General features: G+C 41.3%; 2 protein-coding genes across 2 annotated transcripts in view; both read left to right on the plus strand.

The window, feature by feature from the left end:
- The first annotated feature begins 225 nt into the window (after positions 1–225).
- Positions 226–14,270, plus strand: LOC106578264 (3-phosphoinositide-dependent protein kinase 1). Its single transcript, XM_014156924.3, has 14 exons — positions 226–729; positions 6,959–7,237; positions 8,892–8,934; positions 9,084–9,221; positions 9,371–9,515; positions 9,713–9,810; positions 9,960–10,035; positions 10,162–10,230; positions 10,407–10,503; positions 10,662–10,835; positions 11,018–11,241; positions 11,413–11,470; positions 11,752–11,904; positions 12,064–14,270. The coding sequence occupies exons 1-14, from the start codon at positions 706–708 to the stop codon at positions 12,175–12,177; spliced, it is 1,692 nt and encodes a 563-aa protein (XP_014012399.1). The 5' UTR covers positions 226–705; the 3' UTR covers positions 12,178–14,270.
- Positions 14,271–14,631: 361 nt separating this feature from the next.
- Positions 14,632–16,519, plus strand: part of LOC106578265 (BTB/POZ domain-containing protein KCTD5) — a 49,710-nt gene continuing 47,822 nt past the window's right edge. Inside the window, exon 1 of the mRNA XM_014156926.3 lies at positions 14,632–14,922. Within this exon, the coding sequence (XP_014012401.1) occupies positions 14,701–14,922 (222 nt within the window). The 5' untranslated portion in view covers positions 14,632–14,700. The remainder of the gene's footprint in view (positions 14,923–16,519) is intronic.

Raw genomic sequence — 16,519 nt, forward strand, 5'->3', positions numbered from 1 at the left:
ATCTTGTTCTTGCTTTCCCTAGGGACTCCATTTCCGCTGAGGTGTCTTCGCTCTCCGTCCAACCCAATTTCTACCTCGGTCCCGTTTGCCGCTTTGTGGACAACCGACCTCTCCGATCCTCTCCCTTCTTTGCGGGATTAGTTACAAACATCTTGAGTAACGTCACATACTTTTCAAACTCAGGCGAAACATCGCGATAATTACAGGAACGCGTCGGGAAGCAGAATCGACAGACCAGACAAGGGTTTTGCAAGGCAAAGGGAGAAGTGAAAATTCGTTCTCAAATTCTAAAGGCAAAACCTATATTAGAGAAAATGTCTTAAACAGCTGAACCTGTCATCACTACAACGCCGTGAAAGTAACAAACTGACACGTTTTAATTTGTGACGAAAAATACACTTTATATCGAAGGAGTATCTTTCGTTTGACGGCCTGCAGATGCGCAGTTCGGCGCAACACGACCGTTAGACCCGATGACGTTTTATTGCGCATGAGCTATGCTAGCTAACGTCGCAATGACATCGCCTACACGTTTGATGAGGGATTTCTATTGGAGAAGCAGTTTCTGCATATCTTCATACTAGACTGTCTTTGGTAACATTGTTGTGGAACGACGTCACAGTTGGAAAATGAAGGCGCAGAGGCAGCCATTATTGGAGGTTCTGTAATTATTTTATTCCAAATAAATAATCGAGGGAAACTTCCATGGCAAGGGCCACAAGTCAAATTGTGAGTATTGCAACGTTCATCCAAATGTCAATGTGAAGCCGTTGTCCAATACGTATTGTATGGCGGCAGTTAGACAACATTTTCGATGTGTTACTGTTAGGCCCTCATTTCCAAACAGCGGTAAGAGGACCTCTGACTAACGCATTAGCTACCTAGCTTAACGTTAGCTTAATCGACAGACTTTGCGCGTTGCTATCTAGCAACCATGTAGCATGCTAGCTCGCTGACGTGAGTTGAAATTCCTGGTAATTAATTAACGTTAACTAACTAATGTACGGTCAACTGGCTAGCCAGCAAGCCAACTTGGCGGTTACTCCTAACGTAGTTAAAGTTTCTAGCTAGCGTCGACGTTACGTTAACTGGCTAACAATATTCGTCGCTACCCTGTGATAATGGATTGCGAACAAATGAATGTGTTCATTAACGTTATTTACATTATACACTAACTCACTGTCTAGGTATTTGGCTAGTAATTTCATCTAGGTAGCTACTGTTAGTACTTTACATGGCTATTGTACTAAATTGTTACTATTAGGACTTGTAAGTTAGCTGTGTCAACTTACAATCATCATTAGCTACTTTAGCACGCTAACTTGTTGTATAAATATAGTACCCGACGCTTCAGCTATAGAATTAGCTGAGGATGCTAACAAGACAACATTAGTTGCTAGCAGACTGCTGATACTTTCCCGTGAAGTTGCATCCCCAGCTAGCTACATGTCCTAATCAACATGATGTAACGTAAGCAAGCGAACGGTAGCTAGTTTACCGATAACAATTACACGTGGATGACTACCTTTGGCTAGCTCGAGATTTCACCTCACCGTGTTTTCAAACAATCCCGTTTCCTAAACTGGCTAGCTACAGACCTACACAAGGTAACTACCTAGCTTCTAATTTCCCAGGCCTATGACGGTAGCCAGCTAACGTTAACTCAGTGTAATATTTTGTCAGTGGATTCAGATATTTAAAGCTTTTCCTTTGGCCGGTGGTTGGTGTTTAAATCGTACTTGTATGTTTTAATATCATTTTTAAGAGGGACTGGCTTGCTAACAATTCGTGACGCTTGCTGCTCAGTAAAAGAAACCACCTATTTTTGCGTTGGCGTCCTTACTCACATTCACAAGCTTTTAGCCAATGCTAAACGTTAGTTAACGACTTGATGCCATGTAGCGAAAATGCACCACATAATATATTAAATTTTTGTTTACCAGTCAATCAACTTTGTTAATATTGTCTGTAATTTATTTTAAATGCATCGTCAAATTTGAGTATTTTGTGTCTGATTGGAGGAGGACGTAAATGGGATTTTTCATCCAGGGAAATGTTTGGGTCCTGAATTTTTTTCATCTACTTCGCGTTTTGTGTACAAGATTCATCTCCACACTGAGTTGTTAAATTGCTCAATAGTGAACATAAGGTATGAGGTCACTTACTGGTCATGATTGAACTTAAATAGCTAGATTCAAGGCTGAATGTCCACATTGTTAAATTAATACGTTGACGTTTTGCCTCGTCCTCAACAAAGCAAATATTGTCTGGAGTGGAACATGCCATAGGTTGTACAAAGAATATAATATTCAGTCAGGTTAAAGATATGCCCAAGCCCCCCACAGCTATTCTTTCCCATCTCAATTCTCAAAACATGTGCTGCTCTTACTTGGGCTGGGAGCCCTGCCAGTTATTGTCAAGAGAGGCAGTGATTTGTTTTCAAACACCTACCAGACATAAAATTGTTAAAATGAAGGATGACTCAAAGGTGCTATGGGAATCGTATCCCCTGGCAGTGGCGATTTAAAACTTCTTAGGGATCAAATCCCGTTATTAACGGGATCGATTTGACAACAGCCAGTGAAAGTGCAGGGCGCCAAATTCAAACAACAGATCTCATAATTAAAATTCCTCAAACATACAAGTATTATACACCATTTTAAAGATAAACTTCTTGTTAATCCAACCACAGTGTCCGATTTCAAAAGGCTTTACGGTGAAAGCATACCATGCGATTATGTTAGGTCAGTGCCTAGTCACAAAAAAAACATACAGCCATTTTCCAGCCAAAGAGAGGAGTCACAAAAAGCAGAAATAGAGATAAAATTAATCACTAACCTTTGATGATCTTCATCAGATGGCACTCATAGGACTTCATGTTACACAATACATGTATGTTTTGTTTGATAAAGTTCATATTTATATCCAAAAATCTCAGTTAACATTGGCGCGTTATGTTCAGTAATGTTTTGCTTCCAAAACATCCGGTGATTTTGCAGAGAGCCACATCAATTTACAGAAATACTCATCATAAACATTGATGAAAGATACAAGTGTTATGCATAGAATTAAAGATAAACTTCTCTTTAATGCAACCGCTGTGTCAGATTTCTAAAAAGCTTTACGGTGTAAGCACACAATGCAATAATCCGAGTACAGCGCTCAGCCACCAAAACAAGCCATACAGATACCCGCCATGTTGCGGAGTCAGTAAAAGTCAGAAATACCGTTATAAATATTCACTTACCTTTGATCTTCATCGGAATGCACTCCCAGGAATCCCAGTTCCACAATTAATGTTCGTTTTGTTCGATAAAGTTAATCTTTATGTCCAAATACCTCCTTTTTGTTCGCGCGTTTAGTTCACTATTCCAAATGCACAAGGTGCGGGCACTAAGTCCAGACGAAAAGTCAAAGTTCCATTACAGTTTGTAGAAACATGTATAGAATCGATCTTTAGGATGTTTTTATCATAAATCTTCAATAATATTCCAACCGGACAATTCCTTTGTCTTTTAGAAATGAAATGAAAGGGAACGGAGCTCGTGCTCACGGCCGCACGCGTGACTAAACTAAAGGCTTTCAGCCAGACCGCTGGTTCAAACTAGAGGTCGACCAATTATGATTTTTCAACGCCGATACCGATTATTGGAAGACCAAAAAAAGCCGATACCGATTATTGGAAGACCAAAAAAAAGCCGATACCGATTAATTGGCCGATGTTTGTTTTTATTTATTTCTAATAATGACAATTACAACATTACTGAATGAACACTTATTTTAACTTAATATAATACATCAATAAAATCTATTTGGTCTCAAGTAAATAATTAAACATGTTCAATTTGGTTTAAATAATGCAAAAACAAAGTGTTGGGAGAAGAAAGTAAAAGTGCAATATGTGCCATGTAAGAAAGCTAACTTAACCTGTTATGGCTAGGGGGCAGTATTTTCACGGCTGGATAAAAAACGTACCCGATTTAATCTGGTTACTACTCCTGCCCAGTAACTAGAATATGCATATAATTATTGGCTTTGGATAGAAAACACTCAAGTTTCTAAAACTGTTTGAATGGTGTCTGTGAGTATAACAGAACTCATATGGTAGGCAAAAAACTGAGAAGATTTCATGCAGGAAGTGGCCTGTCTGACAAGGTGTCGTTCTTCTTGTCTCTGTTTATTGAAGAGTGAGGATCTTAGCTGTCCCGTGACACTTCCTATGGCTGCCATAGGGTCTCAGAAGGCGGTAAAAAGCTGAATCGTGGCTTTGCAGGCTCTGGCTGAAAAAAAGTAGCGCGTTTGGGTAGTGGCTGGTTACAGTACTGTGAGACTCAGGCTCGTGCCCGCGTCGACCGAAAGCTTTGTTTACTTTCCTCTGTTTAGCTAAATGGACATTCCCGGTCGGAATATTATCGCTTTTTTACGAGATAAATTGCATAAAAATTTATTTTAAACAGCGGTTGACATGCTTCGAAGTACGGTAATGGAATATTTAGATTTTTTTTTGTCACGAATTGCGCCATGCGCGCGACCCTGATTTACCATTTCGGATAGTGTCTGGGACGCACGAACAAAACGCCGCAATTTGGATATAACGATGGATTATTTTGGACCAAACCAACATTTGTTATTGAAGTAGCAGTCCTGGGAGTGCATTCTGACGAAGACAACAAAAGGTAATCAAACTTTTATAATAGTAAATCTGATATTGGTGAGTGCTAAACTTGCCGGGTGTCTAAATAGCTAGCCCTGTGATGCCGGGCTATGTACTTAGAATATTGCAAAATGTGCTTTCACCAAAAAGCTATTTTAAAATCGGACATATCGAGTGCATAGAGGAGTTCTGTATCTATAATTCTTAAAATAATTGTTATGCTTTTTGTGAACGTTATGTTATACAATACATGCATGTTTTGTTCAATCAAGTTCATATTTATATCAAAAACCAGCTTTTTACATTAGCATGTGACTAGCATGTGACTAGCATTCCCACCGAACACTGCCGGTGAATTTACTAAATTACTCACGATAAACGTTCACAAAAAACATAACAATTATTTTAAGAATTATAGATACAGAACTCCTCTATGCACTCGATATGTCCGATTTTAAAATAGCTTTTTGGTGAAAGCACATTTTGCAATATTCTAAGTACATAGCCCGGCATCACAGGGCTAGCTATTTAGACACCCGGCAAGTTTAGCACTCACCAATATCAGATTTACTATTATAAAAGTTTGATTACCTTTTGTTGTCTTCGTCAGAATGCACTCCCAGGACTGCTACTTCAATAACAAATGTTGGTTTGGTCCAAAATAATCCATCGTTATATCCGAATAGCGGCGTTTTGTTCGTGCGTCCCAGACACTATCCGAAATGGTAAATCAGGGTCGCGCGCATGGCGCAATTCGTGAAGAAAAAAAATCGAAATATTCCATTACCGTACTTCGAAGCATGTCAACCGCTGTTTAAAATCAATTTTTATGCAATTTATCTCGTAAAAAAGCGATAATATTCCAACCGGGAATCTCCTTTTCGGCAAACAGAGGAAAAATCCCAAAGACAGGGGCGGCCAGGGCACGCGCCTAACCCCACAGTCCCTTGATCGGCCACTTGAGAAAAGCGATAATGTGTTTCAGCCTGGGGCTGGGATGACGACATTCAGGTTTTTCCCGGGCTCTGAGCGCCCATGGAAGACGTAGGAAGTGTCACGTTAGAGCAGAGATCCTTTGTAAAAGATAGATGGCAAAGAAGTTCAAGAAATGGTCAGACAGGCCACTTCCTGTAAAGGAATCTCTCAGGTTTTGACCTGCCATTTGAGTTCTGTTATACTCACAGACACCATTCAAACAGTTTTAGAAACTTTGGAGTGTTTTCTATCCAAAGCCAATAATTATATGCATATTCTAGTTACTGGGCAGGAGTAGTAACCAGATTAAATCGGGTACGTTTTTTATCCAGCCGTGAAAATACTGCCCCCTAGCCATAACAGGTTAACTGACTTGCCTAGTTAAATAAAGGTGTGTAAAAAAATCGGCAAATCGGTGTCCAAAAGTACCGATTGTTATGAAAACTTGAAACCGGCCCTAATTATTCGGCCATTCCGATTATTCGGTCGACCTCTAGTTCAAACAGCTCTTATTCGCTCCCCTTTCACAATAGAAGCCTGAAACAACGTTCTAAAGACTGTTGACATCTAGTGGAAGCCTTAGGAAGTGCAATCTGTCCAAATTTACACTGTATATTGGAAAGGCAATCACTTGCAAAACTACAAACCTCAGATTTCCCACTTCCTGGTTGGATTTTTCTCAGGTTTTTGCCTGCCGTATGAGTTCTGTTATACTCAGACATCATTCAAACAGTTTTAAAAACTTCAGAGTTTTCTATCCAAATCTACTAATAATATGCATATCTTAGCTTCTGGGCCTGAGTAACAGGCAGTTTACTCTGGGCACGCTTTTCATCCGAACATGAAAATACTGCCTCCCAGTCCAAGGAGGTTAAAGTAGTTTAGACTCTATATGCGAGAGAACATGTATTTTATTATATTCCCTCATGCACATGTTAATGGTTTGGTAGGGGGGGGAAGGGGATACCTAGTCAGTTGCACAACTGAATGCATTCAACCGAAATGTGTTCCGCATTTCCTGCACATGTGTAGCTTGAGTGAGCCTGCCTCCTCATGGGGCCCTCAGTCCCTCCAGAGAGCAGAGCTTGAACTTTTTGTTCACACCTACATTCTTAAAGGACTGTCTGTTACTGAACATGGCATAGCCATGTTTCCTCAATGTTTTTTCAAAGTACCCAGAGTTTAGGGACAGGGTAATGCCAGAACGACAACCTAACGTTAAATGAAGACAAGACAAGTCTAGACAATTATGCCCAGTACGTTCCTCTACCTGTTCACCCTCATCTTTTAGTAGTAATGTCACCTAATGCCCCCACCTCTCCCATACAGTATGATGTTGTGCCCATTCAATCCAGCGTGGTCATCTGTTCCTGCCCACATCCATCAATGGTAAGAAATCAGCCTGACTCCTGCTCGCCACTTGCCATCCCAGGCGCAAGTAGCAGCCACAGTACCAGCATGGAGGGCCCCACCTCCGAGTCCCGGGCCCCGGGAAAACCTGCCAGCCTGGGCGCTGAGCTCCGGGCACAGCAGGCCCCTCAGCCGCGCAAGAAGAGGCCAGAGGACTTCAAATTCGGCAAGATACTGGGAGAGGGATCCTTCTCAACCGTAAGCAGACCAGCATTCCATTTCAGTTATGAATTAGCCCTAGATAGGTGTTGTTACATGCAAGCATTCTTGTGGTCATATACTCCAGTGACTCATCTTCAATTCATGCTAGTTGATCAGGAATGACTGAGTAGTTTCAATGGAATTTAAGTTAACCTGGCACATCATTTACTATGGGGATGAAGTGGTCTACTGACTTTTTCCACATTTTGTTGCAGCCTTATTCTATAATTGACTTAAAAAATATCATCAATCTACACACAATAGAAATGTTGGAATTTTTGCAAATGTATAATTTAATAAAAAAAAAAAAAGTATTTGCACCCTTTGCTATGAGACTTGAAATTGAGCTCAGGTGCATCCTGACTCAATTGATCATCCTTGATGTTTTTACAACTTGTTTGGAGCCCACCTGTGGTTAATTCAATTGATTGGATATGATTTGGAAAGGCACACACCTTTCTATATAAAGTCCCACAGTTGACCGTGCATGTCAGAGCAAAAACCAAGCCATGAGGTCGAAGGAATTGTCCGGAGAGCGCCGTTACAGGATTGTCGAGGCACAGATCTGGGGAAGGGTACAAAAACATTTATGCAGCATTGAAGGTCCCCAAGAACACTGGCCTCCATCATTCTTAAATGGAAGAAGTTTGGAACCACCAACTCTTCTTAGAGCTGGCCGCCCGGCCAAACTGAGCAAACGGGGGAGAAGGGCCTTGGTCAGGGAGGTGACCAAGAAACCAATGGTCAATCTGACAAAGCTCTTGAGTTCCTCTGTGGAGATGGGAGTACCTTCCAGAAGGACAACCATCTCTGCAGAACTCCACCTTTCAGGCCTTTATGTTAGAGTGGCCAGACGGAAGCCACTCCCCAGTAAAAGGCACATGACAGCCCACTTGGAGTTTGCCAAAAGGCACCGAAAGGACTCTCAGACCATGAGAAACAAGATTCTCTGGCCCAATGAAACCAAGCATCACGTCTGGAGGAAACCTGCCACAATCCCCTGTGGGGATGTTTTTCAGCGGCAAGGACTGGGAGACTAGTCAGGATCAAGGGAAAGATAAACGGCGCAAAGTACAGAGATATCCTTGTTGAAAACCTGCTCCAGAATGCTCCGGACCTCAGACTGGGGTGAAGGTTAATCTTCCAACAGGACAATGACCCTAAGCAAACAGCCAAGACAATGCAGCAGTGTCTTCGGGACAAGTCTTTGAATGTCCTTGAGTGGCCAGCTAGAGCCCAGACTTGAACCCGATCGAACATCTCTGGAGAGACCTGAAAATAGCTGTGCAGCGATGCTCCCCATCCAACCTGACAGTGCTTGGGAAGAATGGGAGAAACACCCCAAATACAGTTGTGCCAAGCTTGTAGCGTCATACCTAAGAAGACTCGGCTATAATCACTGTCAAAGGTGCTTCAACAGTACTGAGTAAACGGTCTGAATACTTATGTGAATGTGATATTTCCGTTTTTTTTGTTATACATTTGCAAAGATTTCTAAACTTATTGCTTTGCCTTTATGGGGTATTGTGTATAGATTGAGGGGGAACATTTGAATCAATTTTACAGTAAGACTGTAACATAACAAAATGTGGGAAAATTCAAGGTCTGAATACTTTCTGAATGAAGTCTTAAAAAAATATATGTTTTATAGGTTGTCCTTGCAAGAGAACGTGCAACGGCGAAAGAATATGCAAGTAAGTTGTAATTTCGGCATTAAGTTAGAACTTGGCTTCCATGTCATACTTGTTTTCACGGATTGTCATAAGTGCGAAGTTGCTGTTTATCCCTTTTGTCTTTTATGCTGTATTTACCCTCAACTTTACTTGTAATTTTTCTCTTCCAGTAAAAATTTTGGAGAAGCGGTATATTATGAAGGAGAACAAGGCGCAGTACGTGAAAAGAGAAAGGGATGTGATGTCGAACCTAGATCATCCATTCTTCGTCAAACTGTACTTTACATTTCAAGATGATGAAAAGTTGTGTATCCTTTAAAAACAGACCATGATGACTTGGAGCCTGACTGCATCACCAACTTGTTTAGCAACGTATCTTGTCTTAGTTGTATGGTAAACATGTTTTCTTGTTTATTAATTCCTTTGAGATGTGTAGTTTTCCTTAACTTGCTATTAGATTTTGGCCTTAGCTATGCTAAGAATGGAGAGCTTTTGAAATATATTCGCAAAATCGGTTCTTTTGATGAGACCTGCACTAGATTCTACTCGGCTGAAATTGTTTGTGCACTAGAATATTTGCACGAGAAGGGGATAATTCACAGGTAAGTAATGTCAGAACCGGTATATCTGTAATGATATGTTACAAGTTATCGTAGTTGAATTTATATCCTGATTATCAATTTTTATAAAAGAATTACAACATTTGTATAAATAAGGTGACTTAAACTTGCTGCCACTTTTTACACAAATTATCCCTTTTTGAAAATGTAGGTTGACTACGTTCCTTTTGTCTTTTCAGAGACCTTAAACCTGAGAATATTTTACTGAGCGAAGACATGCACATCCAAATAACAGACTTTGGAACAGCAAAGCAGTTATCTGCAGATGGCAAACAAGGTACATGTATAGACTTATCAACATGAAGCATTCATTGCGATTTATTTCTACCTGAACATTCCACAATTCTATGATGTTCTTACTTTTAATACACATCAGTCTCAAGTCGAGTGTGTTGTCATGTTAATACCCTTCTTGTTGTTTTGCAGCAAGAGCAAACTCCTTTGTGGGAACTGCGCAGTACGTCTCTCCAGAGCTGCTGACAGAGAAATCGGCCTGCAAGAGGTAACTGGGACTACAATTGAGAACCTTTGAGTGTTGTGCCAATGCATTATTTGCCCATGCAGTTAGTGAATGTCTGTCCTTCTCTGATAGGATATTATATTGATATCAACTGGTTGTGTGTTTCAGCTCCGACCTCTGGGCATTGGGATGCATAATTTATCAGCTAGTGGCTGGGCTACCACCCTTCAGAGCTGGGTAAGTAGAGCACGATGGCTTCTCTTGGCCTCTTTCACCGTTTTGTTTTAGCTTCTGTGATAAGCTGTAAGCCTATCTGGATATTATGTTTTATGGGGTTGCTCTTACCTCCACTTCACTCACTGCCCCCCCCCCCCCCCCCCCCCAATGACTTATCTGTGCTTACTTCGGACCAGAAACGAGTACCTAATATTCCAGAAGATAATCAAGCTGGAGTATGAATTCCCTGAGAAGTTCTTTCCCAAAGCTAAGGATCTTGTTGAACAGCTTTTGGTAGGTTTTCATCAATATACCCAGTGTAATTCTGTAATATCAGCACTGCAGATGAGGATGCATATTATGGTCTATCTATCAATCATCCACACACTGGTTTAGTTAGTTGTAGTAAGAGTTGAAGGCTTTGGGTCAGTGAACGGGATTCTGTTTCTCAGTCGCTGGACCCCTCCAAGAGAATTGGTTGTGAGGATATGGGAGGGTACGAACCCCTGATGGGACACCCGTTCTTCGAGACCATCTCTTGGGGAGACCTCCATGTGCAGACGCCCCCCAAGCTCACTCCATACCTGCCAGCCATGTCCGAGGATGACGAGGACTGCTATGGAAACGTGAGACACTTCCACACATACATTGAACATGGCAAAATGAAACGGGCCTCCACGTCATTGTGGCTTGTGATGATTTTTCAAGAATCCTGTTCATCAAGGGATCCATATCTTTGTGCCATGCAAAAGCCCATGCTTTAAACCAACTTTACTACCTTCTGCCCACATCTCCTGTCTTTCCCCAGTACGATGACCTCCTGAGCCAGTTTAGCAGCATGCAGGTGACCCAATCCAGCTCATCCCACTCGCTCTCCACGCCTGAGACCATTCCCCCAGCGCCACAGAGGTCCAGCAGCAATATCGAGCAGTACATCCACGACCTGGACAACAACTCGTTTGAGCTGGACCTGCTGTTCTCTGAGGAGGAGAAGCAGCTGCTGCTGGAAAAACAGACCAGTAGGAACCCCTGGTAAGCCCCACTCTGAAGCACTCTCCTATTCACATTTGTTTATTTTGCATTGACCATGAGAATTTGATGTTGAATTGGTAGTTTGAGTGTTTTGTAAAGACTTTGTTTCCATCACTTTGCTTTCATTTGCTTGGAAGTACTTGCTCGTAACCCTTACACTGACTTACACAGGCACCAGTTTGTTGAGAATAATTTGATCCTGAAAATGGGCCCAGTGGATAAACGGAAGGTGAGTGGAAGCCAAACCAGTGGTATTGAATATTTTACACCATAACTGAGTTTTTAACTCAAAGTAAATAAGTTCATAAAAGTAGTCTTTTTCGACTTACCTAATTCTTAGTTGTTGACAATGAGGAGCAATGTTTGTATATAGTTTCACTTGTTAGAGTTGAAGAAAGCTGATCCTAGGTCAGCAGCTAGGGGGAATTCCACCTCTTGTGTGGAACATTACACTTGGCACTAGCTCCCTCTGGTGCTCATCTCATGCCACGTCTCATGACTCCATTGCAGGGTCTGTTTGCTCGGCGGAGGCAGCTGCTCCTTACTGAAGGGCCACACCTGTACTACGTGGACCCTGTCAACAAGGTCCTGAAGGGGGAGATCCCCTGGTCCCCCGAGCTGCGCCCAGAGGCCAAGAACTTCAAGACCTTCTTTGTCCACACGGTAATTGTGAACTGCAATTAACGCTTATTGATGACACTAATGGCGGAATCATATTTCAAACTAACATTATTACATAACCTCAGGTTTCTTGTCAAACAATATTGACTTTGTCTCAGCTTTGGATGTTTTTATTTCATCTTTGTTGTGATTTGTTTACAGCCCAATCGAACATACTATCTGATGGATCCCAGTGGAAACGCTGACAAGTGGTGTAAGAAGATCCAGGAAGTGTGGAGAAAGATCTATCACAAGCACCAGAATCCTGGCCTATAGGAGAGCAGTTACTCCTGCGGCCACTCCTTCCTCCAAGCTCTGAGGCCAATCGCAGAGTAACATCCTCTTTAGTGCCCTTCATCACCGCAATGTAAAGAAACTCTTTGAGACGCTGGCATCTAGACCTTGTTTATTTTCCTTTTCTGAAATGAGCAGAACCAATAGGAAAAAAAGACCATGGGATTCAGGGTTGCTTTGCTTGTTCTTTGTGCTCTGTGTGGCTTTTAAATGAATTTTTTTCATGTGGATGATTACTGCTTCCATGCACATCGGCATTTTATACATTCTGCAGGGGTAAGAGAGAGGATAGGCTTTGTAGAATTTCACTGGTGTAGGTACCATTTAAGACCAGTGCAAGGACTGGTTTCCTTCTTCAACCATAACAAAACACAATCCAGCATTGCTTGTACACTAGAGTTTATCCCAATACAGTATGATACTCAATCCAGATCCTAATCCAACATTGTATCCCTCTGTAATTTTACCTGAACTCGACACACGTACTATAGACTAGTGCCTGGTTCAGTATTACACTGCAACCAGGCGCTTACCCAATAAAGTATATTTTTGTCAGACCCCCCATTGTCCACATAGTGTATATATGAATTGGTTCTCAACGCTCTTGGTACTTACGGTTTGCAGTCTGGTTTGGGTCTGTATGTTAATGTTTCAGGGCAGAGCGCTGGTCCCCAAAGTGAGGCATAGATATGAATAGCACTCAATTGCTTCAGCGTGGGTTCTCCATACACTGAGACTGTGAGGACAGTCCCTAATCGTAAACCATTACATTGCAAATAAGGGGTGGGTGAACATGCCACTAGCTTGTACTCGTATCATAAGACTCGCTTAGCTTTCCTGCACGGACATTTTTTAGCTTAGCATTGTCTGCTTCTCTCCCAGGGCACTGGAGATATAGTTTTATTAAAGTTAAGGTGGGTATTTTGATTGCATTGGCAACCATAGATAATAATATTGAATTATTTGGCTGTTCTTTACCATTCACTGGCTATTTCTTTGTGGTTTGAATCATTTTCGTTTTATTTGGTGGGTTTGACGGTTAATCTTCAGTGTGTCCTGTTTAGAACAACAGAATGCTGACCACCCTATTATGAACATCTTTGGCGATAATGAAAGCTTCAAGAGTTACATCCACAATACTATACTATCATTTCTTGGAAGCAATCACAGTACAGCTGTAGTCCCAGGGAAAGTTGTCAGCTTTGCCTCGTTGGGTTATCAAGGTTCATTAGGAATGTCCCTGTCATTTTTCTACAACATGACACCTGGCCCAATATGTATTGATCGATTTGACTTTTGCTCTTTTTTTTAAGAGATGTATAATAGTAATACTTTAAATTCTGACATTACCTAAGGTCCTCTCGAGAGAGATTCCTCCAGCTCTTAGTCTGTGTGTGCGACTGGAGCAGGTGAATAATAGCCTCTGGCTTGGCTAAACTTGCTTGAACATCAACTAAAGGGTATCTGATCCAAATAAGATGAAATTGCTGTATCTGTCTCTAAAGTAAGGAAACGCCATAGAAAGTGTTTGCTTACTTTAGACTTGATTTAAGTGTTTAAATCAAGTTGGGCGGCAAGTCGGTTACATTGTATGTAATACTACCTGGTTTGTAACCGACTAGAACTGTGATGTACAGACGATGTATTATTGAAATCTGAAGCAAGTAATGCAATGATATTAGGATACAGTTTTTGTATTTTTATTCTTGTATAAGGTTATTTGGTGGCTATTGTTTAGCCTCTAGTTCATTCTGTGTTATTTAAATTCTAATATATGAATCATATTTGGATTGAAGTCATGTTCAGGGGCCATGTTGTATGTATTGAGATGTAAAGCCTTTGAATGTGAATAATTATTGTAAACTATAATATTTTACAGCTTTTTTTCTTACTATATCATATACATTTTCTATTTGCTCAGTGATTTAATCATATTTCTGATAATTTAATGACTCTGTTCATTCTCTCTCTGATTGTTTGTGCGCTAGGTCAGTAGTTGTTGAATGATGAATTTTCCACGTAATGCTTGGTAGTCCAGTAATTAAAGCATGTAGGGATTTAGGCATACAATAATACCATGCCTCCTGTCTTCTGTTACAACCTGACATATTACATGACTGCTGAAACATTACAAATGTATCTTTCCATCAGTTTTCTGCATAGTATTACATTTATACAATATAAAAGGCTTGTAAGAAAGAGTACATTTCCATTCCAACAGGGCTAGCTGGTCAATCTTATAACTAGTTATACTGTATCCTCCTGATTTTAATGTCATGTAAACATTTTTTTTAAACAATATAAATATGATAGGGATTGTATGCGTTTTGTCATATTTTATGTCTGAAATAATTCTGCTTTTGGTCTAATGCATATTCTGTTATTGTTGATAAAGTGGAGTGGTAGGCAGCTAGTAGGTGGATGGAGTGGAGACAGCCTACTTAACTGGAGAGGAGAGGCTTCCTGTCAACAGCCTCAGTCATACCGGAGGGTAGAGAAGAGGGGATGGCAGAAAACAGCGCCGATACTTGTGGTTCCGTTTATCGGAGGTGTTTGACTCATTCTCCCTGGGAAAAACCCCAGTCAACCAGTAACGGGGCTTCCAAATGGGTTCGCTTGAACGTGGGGGGAACCTATTTCTTAACAACACGACAGACGCTGTGCCGAGACCCGAAATCATTTCTGTACCGACTGAGCCAGGCTGACCCCGACCTCGACTCTGATAAGGTAGCTAAGTTAATGTTAGCCGTGCTAGCCTTCTCCGGGTCTCGTGTGTGAATATGTCTCTGTGGGTTTGCATAGGGTGTCTTCAAAGCAAATGTAAGTAGCTATATAATGGTCTTAAAATATAACTTTTTACCGCATCTATAAAACTACTAGTTAGTTTACTAATCCCCGATGCCGACACGACAGAAGTCAAACGACGTACTGTTAGCTAGTTACAGTAGTAGCCTGTTAGGTAACCAGCAACAGATCTGGGCCCGGTTACCCAAAAGCATTTTAAAGCTAAGATCTTACCCTTAATATGTTTCTGGGTAACCGGGCTATGATACCCCGGTTGGCTACGTTAGCTAGCTAGTGCAGATAGCACCACATAGTAAAGAATTGGTTGCTACTAGCGTTATACAACGACGTAGCAGTAGCTCACAAGGAAACGTAATTATTATCACATTTTCAACTCCAAATAGGTAATTAACGTTAACTTCTTGCACTATGTATTTTCAGTGGCAAAATTTAAATTAGTCCTTTTTGTCTCTGTGACCATGATCAGTTTGTATTGAGGATACTGGGGGATTCAGACCAAGTCTGGTAATAGGTGGTGGGCCATAGCAAGCTATCTCTGCTTTAGTTTTCGTGATGATCGACCTTTCGAGGGAGTAAATGGTTTTTACATATTGTGTATATTTATGTCTGCTGAACACATTCTCAGTTTGATGGCAATGTCAATTATTGCTAATGTTTTCTAAATACTTTTATGTTAGCTAGCTATACCGGCAAACGCTGCCAAGTAATACACTTTTACATTGGTGAGTAAGTAAATTCGCTCTGGCTAACTACTCCGATTTCAGAGCACTCGTCTGAGTGTCAGAGCGCAGAATAACTGATGAATTTATGAACGCTCAACACTCGTTGAATATGGCGGGTGTCAGTAAACGTCGGCAAAAGAAAGCGTAATTAAATTGTTGCCAGCAGCACAGTTAGTCACCAACGCTCTGGATAATATGAAAACAGCCTAACCAGCTCTGCTAGGGCGAGTAAAATGGTCAGTGAGGTGTTCTCATTTTGTCTGGAAGTAGCTAGCCAACGTTTGCCAGTTAGCTTGAGTGCTTGACTGCAGTTGAGGTCAGAACGCTCGGATAAACCCTAATTCTCGGCTAGAGCAACCAGTGTGCGTTCTGAACGCCCAGAGCGCACTCTGAGTACCATGGCTTTGTTGAATACTTTTTTTCTGATTTGATTGAAGTGCATTATTTACCTTTATAAACTGGGTGGTTCGAGCCGACTGCGGATTGGCTGAAAGCTGTGGTATATCAGACCGTATACTGCACATATGACAAGTTATTTTTACTGGTCTAATTACATTGGTAATTAGTTTATAATAACAATAAGACACCTCCGGGTTTGTGGTATATTGCCAATGTACCACTGCTAAAGGCTGTATCCAGGCACTCTTTGTTGCTTCATATATAAGAACAGCCCTTAGCTGTGGTATATTGGCCATATACCACACCCCCTCGGTGCTCCCGAGTGGCGCAGCGTACCAAGGCACTGCATCTTGACGCTTGAGGCGTCACTACAGACTCCCTGGTTCAATTCCAGGCTG

The sequence above is a fragment of the Salmo salar genome, chromosome 19 (assembly GCF_965601325.2).
Source record: "Salmo salar chromosome 19, fSalSal1, whole genome shotgun sequence".
In the NCBI taxonomy this organism is placed as follows: Eukaryota; Metazoa; Chordata; class Actinopteri; order Salmoniformes; family Salmonidae; genus Salmo; species Salmo salar.

Excerpts from the sequence above, each read along its gene's own strand:
- LOC106578264 (XM_014156924.3), top strand. The coding sequence starts at position 706 with ATGGCAAGGGCCACAAGTCAAATT. Across the intron at positions 8,935-9,083 it reads AACGGCGAAAGAATATGCAA|TAAAAATTTTGGAGAAGCGG; the intron begins GTAAGTTGTAAT and ends TTTCTCTTCCAG. Across the intron at positions 10,836-11,017 it reads ACGAGGACTGCTATGGAAAC|TACGATGACCTCCTGAGCCA; the intron begins GTGAGACACTTC and ends GTCTTTCCCCAG.